General features: G+C 60.0%; 1 protein-coding gene across 1 annotated transcript in view; it reads right to left on the reverse strand.

Annotated features, from left to right (window-relative positions):
- Positions 1–6,129: 6,129 nt before the first annotated feature.
- Positions 6,130–10,139, reverse strand: part of CSPG4 (chondroitin sulfate proteoglycan 4) — a 14,918-nt gene continuing 10,908 nt past the window's right edge. Inside the window, 5 exon segments of the mRNA XM_009994492.1 lie at positions 6,130–8,030; positions 8,258–8,441; positions 9,118–9,272; positions 9,431–9,625; positions 9,721–9,955. Of these exon segments, the coding sequence (XP_009992794.1) occupies positions 6,130–8,030; positions 8,258–8,441; positions 9,118–9,272; positions 9,431–9,625; positions 9,721–9,955 (2,670 nt within the window).

The raw sequence follows: 10,139 nt of genomic DNA on the forward strand, positions 1-10,139 counted from the left end.
CATCCCACCCTGGCTCCATCTCCCCCCATCCCCATCCCCATCCCACCCTGGCCCCATCCTACTCTGGTTCCATCACCCCCTATCCCAACTCCATCCCACCCCAGCCCCATCCCACCTCATCCCACACTGGCCACATCCTGCCTTGGCTCCATCCCGCCCCAGCCCCATGCCACTCCAGCCTCATCCCACACTTGTGGTATCCTGGCTTGGCTCCATCCCACCTTGGCTCCATCCCAACCCCATCCCATGCCATTCCCACCCTGCCCCAGCCCCTCCAGCAGCAGCAGCAGCCATGGGAAAAGACCAAGCCCTGTGCTAACCCCACAGGGGTTAAGGCCTCATGTCCCAGTGCTCTGGGTGACTTGGCCCCATGCTGGGGAGAGATGCCTTGGGGGGTGGCACATCCTTCCCCCCTGCAGCCCCACTGCTGCCTGGTCTCCCACAACGGGCACTGCTGTCCCCAGGCAGGCAGGCTGCAGCATCCCAGCTGCTCCACACCCACCTTGGCAGGGGGGTGCCCTGCCTGGGGTTCCCCATGGTCCATGGGATATCCCAGAGAGAGATTTTGGAGGATCAGGATGCGGGAAGAGGGATGAGGACCTGGGAGGGTGGGAGAGGTGCTGGTGGTGTCGGGAGGGTGGGTGCAGCCCTGGTGAAGGAGCTAATCCTCCTCGGAGCCACCCTGATAAAACACTTGCAGATTTGGGCCACAAACCCCAGGCTGGTCACATCCTGGGTGAAGGCTGAACTGCAAAGAGCTGCCTCTGCTCCAGAGCAGGGAGATGTCCCAGGGCTGCAGGAGCTCATCCACCACCCCAGCACCCCAGCATGGGGACAGGGACAGGACTGGGACCCTACATGCTGTGTACAACCCCTCCAGATGCTGTGCCTCAGTTTCCCTGGGGGTAGACCTGTGCTCTCTGTGGTCCTTCAGCACCCACAAAGGTCTCCCTGCCCCACCAGCCACCCCCACTGTGTACCCCTACATCTGCACCGTGCCCCTAGGGCTGGCTCAGCATGGCAAACCCATGGGAAAAACCAGCTTCCCATTAACATTCCTGCCACCGGGCAGCAGGTGACTGGGGCCCTCTTTGCCCACAGGCAGGAGTTTAAGGCTCTGTCTCAGCAGTCTGGGGGACTCCAGCATCTTCCTGCTGCCCCCTGCATCTCCAGAGGCATCCTGGAAAAGCACTGAGGTTTGGAGGATGATCCCTGTGGCTGCCCCGGTGCTCCCACCGCTGGGTGGGGGGTGATGGTGGGGAGGGGGCTCCACGTGCCCCAGCGGCTTCAGTTACTGCCCTTCCCCAGGGCACAGGCTGTTCCCTGCTCCCGCTCAGGTTGACGGCAGGAAAAATAAACCCCCAGGGCCGAGAGGAAACGCTGGGAACACGGGGCAGGTCCTGCTTCCTCCTCCCGCTTCCCAAGGCCGCGCGCCTGGGAAAGCCAAGGCCCAGGCACCGGCCCTGCCGGTGGGATCAGCCACCTCCATGGCCCCCATCGCCCTGCCATCCTGGGACTGGGTGCTCTGGGGTTGGGAAGACCCCCCTTTCCCAAGTGGGAAGCAGCCAGGGTGCTGCGGGAAGGGCGGGAAGGCGCTGGGTGCCCCATGATGAGCGCAGGCTCATCAGGGATCCACACGGACGCCTCCCCCAGCACAAGGAAACGGGGATGAGATGGCAAAGCAGCCCAGAGGCCTGAGCCAGCTCCTCCCAGGGCCGAGGGGAGCGCGGGTGCTGCTCCCGGGCAGGATGGGGCCTGCTGGGCACGCTGTGCTGGGCAGATCCACAGGGGAGGGAGCAAACAGGGGCAGAGCTCAGGCTGCCAGCTCACATCTTTTCATCACTGAATTCACACATTCCCGAAGCCTGACCCTGTTTCCAGGCCAGACAACGAGCCCCAGCTGGTTCCTTTGGCTGGGACTATAAATGCTCCCTCCTGCTCCCAGCCCAGGGCACTGCTGGGGGATTGGCAGTGCCTGTGCCAGGGAAATGTGCTGGGAATCTCCTTCAGCTGCTGCCCTGCCAGAGGCTAGGCCCCCAACCCAGGGTGCTGTTGGGGCAGCCCTTGTCCCAGCTCCCTGTGCCAGGATAGATCCTCTCCCCGAGCTCCCCACACTGCTGGGGAGCTGTGTCTCTGGGTGTGTTGTTTTTGGAGGAGGGGTGGAGAGGCTGGGCTCTGGGATGTGGTTGTCCCTCCATCATTGTCTTGGAGTTGCTGGGTGTGGAAAGGGAGGTTGGGCTCAATCTGGCTTCAGTTTACAGCAGCAGCCAGGCTGGAGAGCAGCAGCTGCCTGGGGGATGCTTTCTGGTGTCCAAGTCCTTTTCTCCCCATCCTTCCTTTTGCTCACCAGGGCCTGGGAAGCTCAGGTGGTGGGGGGATGTCAGACTTCTGGGGACAGCCTTGTTCCTGCATGGGCTGGTTATCTCCACCTCCCCCCAGGTGCTCCCAGGAGGCCATGCCTGCAGCCAGCTCTCACCCAGGGTGCCAGGCTTGCTGCCAGCTGGGCAGGACATGCTGAAATCCAGCAGGCACCTACCAGGGAGGGAAGGCTCCTGGCATCCTGGGGCTTGGCACAGAGTCCCTCAGCCTTGTTTCTCAATTACCAGCTAGCCTAAAGTCTGGCCCAGAGCTTCTCATTTGGGAAGCTCTTAGGAGGACCTGGCCACCCTTGGAATAAATGAGTTCTTGTTCCCTCAGGCAGGGACTCCTGGAGACCTCTTCTCAGGTATGTGACCTGTGTCCCCTGAGGGGACCCCAGCGAGCTTCTTCTGGCTCCCAGAGGAATCCAGAACATCTTCAGGGGCTGGTGAAGTTTTGGGATGGGCATGAGGAGCCCTGACATCACGCTTGGCCTTCCCCAAAACACAGCAGGTCTGCCTATGTGAACTGAGGAAGGTTCAGGCACTTGGTGTGCTGCTGTCCCTGGGAGCAGTGTGGGCAGTGCTGTCACAAGATCCTGTAGGCTGTGGTGGTCCACAGCAGTGGAGGATTTGGGAAGCTGGGAGCATGATGGGTCCCAGTCCCCTTTGCCAGGCTGGGCTGTGCTGGCCTGGAGCCTGGCTGGGAGTCAAGCCCCTCCTTTGTTGAACGCCAGCGTTGCATGGTGAGAGCTGAGGGGAGGGTTTCAAAGCCAGGTGATCTGATCTGCCCTGGGTGGATGCCCGAAGAAACCTGTTTGGCCTATTTGTTTGTATTTTAATAGGTGCCTGGAAACTGGTTCCTGAGCAGTGTTGGACTCTCCTCCTGCCCTGTGTCCATTCCCACCTACAATCCTTGGTGTCTTGGGCTCCTCCTGGAACTGGTACAACGATTCTGGTGTGGTTATTGACTCAGGAGAGGTGTTGGAGCAGCAGGGCTGCAGTCTCCTTTGGCCATACAACAGTGCTGCTCGTGTCTGACTGATCTGAACTCAGCTCCCTGCACCTCCTGGGTAAATCAGCTTGGTGATGGCCTTGCTTTTGATAGGCCTTTTCCTGCCATTTGGGAGGTGGTGGCAGGTTGGGGCTGTCAGCTCCATCCTGTCATGCCTCCCTGACTCACTGAGACTTGCTCACTCTCCTTTGTCAGTGTCTCTGGGTGTCTTCTGGCTCCCACCCTGCTTTCTGCCACCCAGCCCTGGCTCCCTAGGATTAGGCCATGTGAGTTCATGAGCACGGCTGGCTCTTGTCAGCCAGCTGTGCACATCTGTCCCGCCTTGGGAGGGGGGGGCAACGCATCTGGCAGAGCAGCTAAACCTCTTCAGCTTCCCCTTCCTTAAACCTCTGCAAGCTTTATCCCCAGCTCAGCAGGGCAGGGTGCAGCCTGGTGCCTGTCACCCCCAAGACCACCCAGATCAGAAAGGTTCTGGCCCAAACTGGGGTGAGAAGGGAGCTCTGTGCTGTGTCCTGACCGGGTGCAGAGCTCACAGCCCTAGTTCCCCACACTGAGAAGCCAAGAGGGACCAGCCAGGAAACTTTCAAGCTGCTTTAAGCTGTGGTTTGTCTTGAGACCCTCAGCCCTTCCCCAGGGGGTGCTGGTGGAGGGCTGGTCCTGCCCCAACACCCCCAGTAACCCAAGTGGAGCCAGCAGCTTTGTTCAGGATTTAAACCCTGCCAGCAGGAGAACTTGGCCCTGGAAAACCAGGATCTGTGCTGGCGTTTTCCAGGTTACTGCCTGTCCTCCCCTGACCCTGGGAAGTGGATGTTTCCCAGCAGCAGGGATACAACTGCAAGCCTTAAAAATAACCTGCTTCTCTTTCAGTGCTCCTTACGAAATAGGCCACGTTCCTTCTACTTAATCCCTGGGCACAAGGCAGGAGTGGCTGGGAAGGAAAACATGGCAGAGGCTTCCAAGGGGGCTCTGGGTGGATGGCACGGGCTGCCCTGCAAACCTGCCATCCCTCACCAGGGGGTACATGCCGAGCAAAGGCAGCACTGAAGCTGCTGGGCTGAAGGTGAGGGGGAGGAAGGCACAGAGCTGGGTTAATCTGGCAGAGGGAGGGAGGTGGTGGCACTCCCTGTGCCTGGCAGGGAGAGGTTGTCCCAGCCTTTTGGGAGCAGCACCGCCCTGGAAATATCCTCCGTGTCAGTGTGGATCACACTGTCCCCATTTTACATCATCTTTCCCCTCTGGTTGGAGCAGGAGGAGGGTTTTAGAGGTGGCGGGGTGTGGGTTTTGGCCACTTGGCTGCCCAAGGGCTTGGAGGTGCTGCAGCTGCTGGGCCCTGTCTCACCAGTGCTGTGGGGCAGGTCGGGGCTGGGGCACACACAGAGCAACAGGGAAGGACAGGGCTACCTGCACCCTGAGGGTTGTGGGTGCTGGGTGGGACATGCTGGCACCCACAGGCAGGTGTGGTTTGCTGCTCGGCAAACATTTGGCACCATAAATGCAGCTGGAAAAGCTGCTGGTGTGGTCCAAGCAAACATCCCAGAGCCTCGAGGTGGGACTGCCCCAGGGGCTGGTCTGGGAGAACTGGTGCCGTGACACTGGGGATGGGCTTTACCCTGGGTGAGGGGCTGCAAAGTGTGACACAGCCCCTGCAGTCCTGGGGGCTCAGTTCTGCTTCCCATGGAGTGGGATGGGCCCTGTGATGGACTTCCCAGCTGTAGCAATGCTGGTTGTTATTGTTGGGTCCCATCCTGAGCTCAGAGCTCAGTTTTTCCTCTGCTTTTCCTCAAGATCATTTCTATTTAAGTTTTTTAGGACTCCAGGCTGGGGAAAAAATGAGCAAGAGCCCAGAATTTGGTCCATTACCTCCAAATGGCACTGGGGCAGCTGGCTGGGCTTGGACCAGGCCTGGCAGAAAGTGGTGACACAAGGGAGGTGGCTCAGGAGAAGAGTGATGCACCTCAGAAGAGGCCCTTTATTCTGTTTCCTTCTGCCCTACTGGAGGATCCAGTGGAAAAACAGCGCTGGCTCCAGTTCTCTGTTCTCCTCTCTGGTTTCACGGTGCCCAGGTGAGCTCTCCTGCCATCCATTCATCCATCCCTCCCCACCAGGACATCCTACCTGTTGTGCAACCCCCCCGGGGCCTGGTGCAATCAGCTTTATGAAACACATGGCAAGCACGCAGAGAAAGAACAAGGCGGGTTTTTTTTTCCAAGTGGGTGGGGACATTCCCCTGGTGTTGGCCACAGAGGTTTGGTTGTTGGTTTGTTTTTTTTTTCCAAGCCTCTGCTCCAGTGGCTCAGCCCACTTAGCCCCGGGGGGGGATTTAGGCAGCTTCATCCCCCAGCCTGACTCAGCACAAGCTGCTCCTCATCCTCCTTTTTTTGCATGGAAAGCTGTGGGAAGAACGGTGCTGCCCATGGAGAAGGCACTGATGGCTTGCTGGGAACCAGTGCCACCAGGTCCCCTCCAGCACCGTGGCCCCAGTGAGCATCCCAAGTCAGTGTTTTCCCCAGAGTTGCTCAGGCGTTTTGCCTGCCCCCAACTGACTGGGCAGTGTCCCCCTCCCTGGCCCAAAGCCACCTGGAGATTTGGGGCTCCTGGGTGGACTGGACCAGCAGCCCCTGGATCCTCAGGGCTCTCCCTGCACAAGTGGGATGCCAGCTCCCAGGGAGAAGGAGGAGAGCCGGGAGGAAGTGGCCGGTGGTTGCTCCAGGAGGGTCTGGATCCCCAGTTGGGCTCATGTCCCTGTGCCTGAGCCCGTCACACCCAGTACTGGTTGTTTTTCAAGGGGGGGTTGGAAGTCCGGCAGTACTGGAGGAGCTCAGGGTCTGGTGGTGCCCCGGGTCCCGTGCCCTGAGGTTGGGGACCTGTGCCCTTGCCCTCCAGGGTGTTGACAGTTGTTAGGGGGATGCCTTGGTTGGGGTCCGTCCTCCGGAAGGTCTCCTGGTCTGGCACAGCCCCGTTCTTGGCCTTGGAAGAGGGGGTGCCCTGGACATGGTGCTTCCCTGTCTTGTTGCGCTTGTGCAGGTAGAAAAGCAGGGGCAGGATGAGGGCCAGCAAGAGGAAGATGAGGCAGATGGGGATGATGATACTGAACATGTTGGCTTCGATGAAACTGAGGAAGGTGCCCCCTTCCGCGGGGCTGGTGGTGGCACTGCTGCCTGGCCAGGCAGTGGGGGCCATGCCCAGCTCGCTGGCATTGGGGCTGCTCCGTGCTGTGCCCCGGGGCAGTGGGGCTGAGGGTGCCAGGGGGGCTGTGAGCAGGGTGACCCCGTAGGCCTTGGAGGAGTTATAGGGCTCGGTGCTGTACCCCAGGGACGCCAGCCCTGGTGGCACCCCAGCGGCCACCAGCTCAAAGACGAAGCTGTCACTCTGCAGGGGCTCCTCGGTTTCCCCAGCATCCAGCACCTCCAGCCCCACCAGCCCTTGCTCCAGCTCGCCCTGGCTGAAGGTCTCAATGGGGGTGGTGGGTTGCCCCGGGTCCCTGGAGACCCTGACGAGGCGGCTGGCACGGGGCGCCCTGCGGATCTTGAAGACTGGGAGGCTCTTGGTGCGGTTGGCCAGCTCGCTGGCGTCCAGGACACGGGTGTCCAGGAGGGCTGTGGTGCCCCTGGGCCACACGCTGCCTGCCTGAGCCTTCACCAAGGCACGGACAGTCACGTTCACCACCCCGGTCCTGTTGGCTGCCTGGGACGTGGCAAGGAACTGGAAGCTGTCCTCGGGAGAGGTGAGGTCGGTGAAGGTGAACGTCACCTCCCCACGGTCCAGCTGCTTCTGTGAGAAGCCCCGTGCTGGCTTTTGGTTGAGCAGCACTTGACCAAACCTTGGGTTTCTGGTGATCCTGTACAGGGTATTGCCTGCCCGTGGCTGTGTGGCTCCCAGGAGGTGACGGTGGGACATGGTGGCCCTGTTCAGGTCTTGGGGCACCTCCAGCAGCGCTGGGCTGGCAGTGGTGCTCACCACAGGCAGCACCTCGATCTCCAGTGAGGTCAAGGTGGGCAAGTGGTGCCCATCAGAGAGGCTGAGGGCTAAGGACCCTGGGGCGCCACGGCTCCTGGTGGCAACAAACACCACGTGGCCTGCATTGACATCTGCTTGGGTGAAGTGGCTGATGGGCTCCCGTGGGTTGTGTGCATGGGCCAGATGGCCAGTGAGAGGTCTCTGGAGGACTCTGTACACCATCTCTTCTGGGGAGCCTGAGGGGTCTGCCACGTCCAGGTACTCCTGGGACAAGGTCACCACGGAGCCTGGCAAGACCCGCAGCACCTCTTGCCTCTTCACCACACGTGGTGCCTTGTTGCTGCTGGTCACAGTTATGTTGAAAGCTTCAGAGATGATCACCCCTTCCTGTGGAGGACGGATGGACTGCTGTGCCTGGGGTCGGAGCCAAGCCTTGAAGCTGAAATGGTCTGCAGAGATGCTGTCCCCACTGTGGGCATAAGCCAGGTGCCCTGCAGCCAGGTCTGACTGCAGGAAGAACGGCCGTGACTGCTCCAGGGACACACCAGCCACCAGGAGCTGCCCATGAGATGGCAGCCCTGTCACCAGGAAGACAACATCATGTGCAGCCCTCTCAGGGACTGGGACTTGGCTCAGGAGGTTGGAGGCATCCAGCACTGAGGTGCTGATCTCTGCCTGTTGAGACCTTGCCAGCTGGAGACCTGGGGAGAAAAGAGAAGACCCAAAAGGCCTGTCATCCTTGGGGAAAAGGTAGCACCTGCTGGGGAAGAGGGCAGACCCAGGCAAGCAAGATACAGCAGGAAAAGGAGGACTGCAAAGAAAGAGAGGGAAGAAAATCCACTTGGACTTAATACATGGTCATGTCTTCATTGGACAAACAAGCTCCCTTCAGGAGAGCTTGCTGTCCCTTGCTTCTCCCCTCCTTTACCTGCATTTCTCCACAGCTGAGTTGAGAGCTGGGGACACCTGGCCTCGAAGGAGATCAGCACAAGGAGGATGAAGGAGTCAGAGATGGTGGTGGGAGCAACCACACGGAAGCGGATGGCATCTTGGGCAAGCCAGAAGGGCTTCTCTGGCATCTCGTGCTGGTAGAAAATTAACCCACTGTCCACCTAAAAATAAAAAAAGAGAATCTCAAGGAGGTCAGCTAAATGGTAAAATAACCTGGAGTGGGTGATTACCATGTCTCCTCTCTGGTGTGATGGGCACTTTAGCACCAGAGGCACCTCTGGTGATGCTTTGCTAGAGTCAGTGTGTCCATCCTGGGCTCTTCCTTGGCTCCAGGAAGGAGCAGCCAAGCCTTAATTAGGTAAGAAATAGGGTCATCACCACCCATGGCATGGTAGCCACCACTGAGAGCTCTGCCAGGAGGTTTGTCTTGCTCAGCATCTCCTGAGGGTGAGCACAGCACAAGGGGAGCATGTGGTGGGGCAAACCTTTGTGCTTCTGAGGGAGGGTCAGAAATAAGCCCCTTGCTGTGCTCTCCAAAAGCCTGGCTGTGGAGGAGTAGCATGGTAGGAAGGACCTGCTGGGAGCAGTGGGTATGGCTGGGCCTGCAGCAGGGAGGTCACCTCAAGAAAAGGGGATTAGAGCTCCCTGAGCCTCCTCCAGTGCTAAATCCAAGGCTAGTGGCCAGGGTAGTGGCCTGTAATCCTTTTTAGCAGCTGTTGACAGGGCTGGGAAAGTCAGTGTGGCTGTAACCAGGGACCAGGCCCTCTGCCCATGGTGGCAGTGTGCTCAGGTGGAGAGACCTCAGGATCCTGGGGGACTGGTGATGCAACAGCTCACCTGGGCTTGGGTGAAGTTCCTGATCTCCTCTCCCTGGGAGGTGCTGAGCCTGCCCAGGCGTGGGGCTTGCTCGATGCTGTAGTACAGGGTGCTGGAGCTGGTGGGGCTGTTGGTCACTGCCTGCAGGTTCTGGCTGGTGATGGGCTGGAGGCCACCTGCAGAACACATCCAGTATGGGCTTCAACCAGTAGCCTTGCCTCTGCCATGGGCATCTCATGACAACCCCCAGGTGCAGGCAGAGGGTGAGAGCAGAGTCCAAAGGGCCCTGTTTGCCACCCAATTGAGGGTTTGGGCAGTGTGTGTCTGTACCCACCTGGGCAGACAGTGAGGCTCTGCTTCTTGGCCAGGCTGATGAGGGGCTCCCTCTGAGCCCTGACGAGGAAAAAGTGTCCAGGAGACAGGTTCTCACCATCCCACAGGTCAAAGGCAAAGCCTCCATCCAGGGGCCCTGCAGAAAGCATGGAGCTGGGCATTCATGGCTGCAGCCCCACCCCCTAACTTGGCACAGCTTGCACCAGGGGGGCTGTATGATGGGATCAGTGTCCACCTCGGTGGCACAGCGCTCCCCTCTGCTGGTGTCCCCTCCCTTGGGCTGGGGGTAGCACCAGGGGGGACAGCAGCACCTCAGCCCTGCCCTACCTTGATGCACGAAGAGGACGAGGCCGCTGTTGATCTGGGCCTGGGTGAATTGCTGGAGCTCAGCGCTGGGTGCTGTCCTGAGCACAACCTTCCCGTTGGCAGGGGGCTGGATGGAGTAGGTCACCTCCTCTGCCGGGGAGTCCTCATCCTCAGCGCTCAGGAGGTGGGGGCTGATGGCAGCCGTGGTGCCTTCCCGCAGCTGGGGGACAGGGAGAGGCTGTAATTCCCAACCTGGGATCCCCTCCAGCACCTCTTCCCCAGCTCCCTGCTCAGACCTGCTCCGCGGGGTGTCTCGGCACGTCCCAGCCCAACAAGGGAGCTTTGTCCCGGCGCTGGGTGATGCCTCCATCCTCTGGCTTCTCCCCAGCCCCGCGTCACCCCTG

The sequence above is a fragment of the Chaetura pelagica genome, unplaced genomic scaffold (genome assembly GCF_000747805.2).
Source record: "Chaetura pelagica isolate M959 unplaced genomic scaffold, ChaPel_1.0 scaffold222, whole genome shotgun sequence".
In the NCBI taxonomy this organism is placed as follows: Eukaryota; Metazoa; Chordata; class Aves; order Apodiformes; family Apodidae; genus Chaetura; species Chaetura pelagica.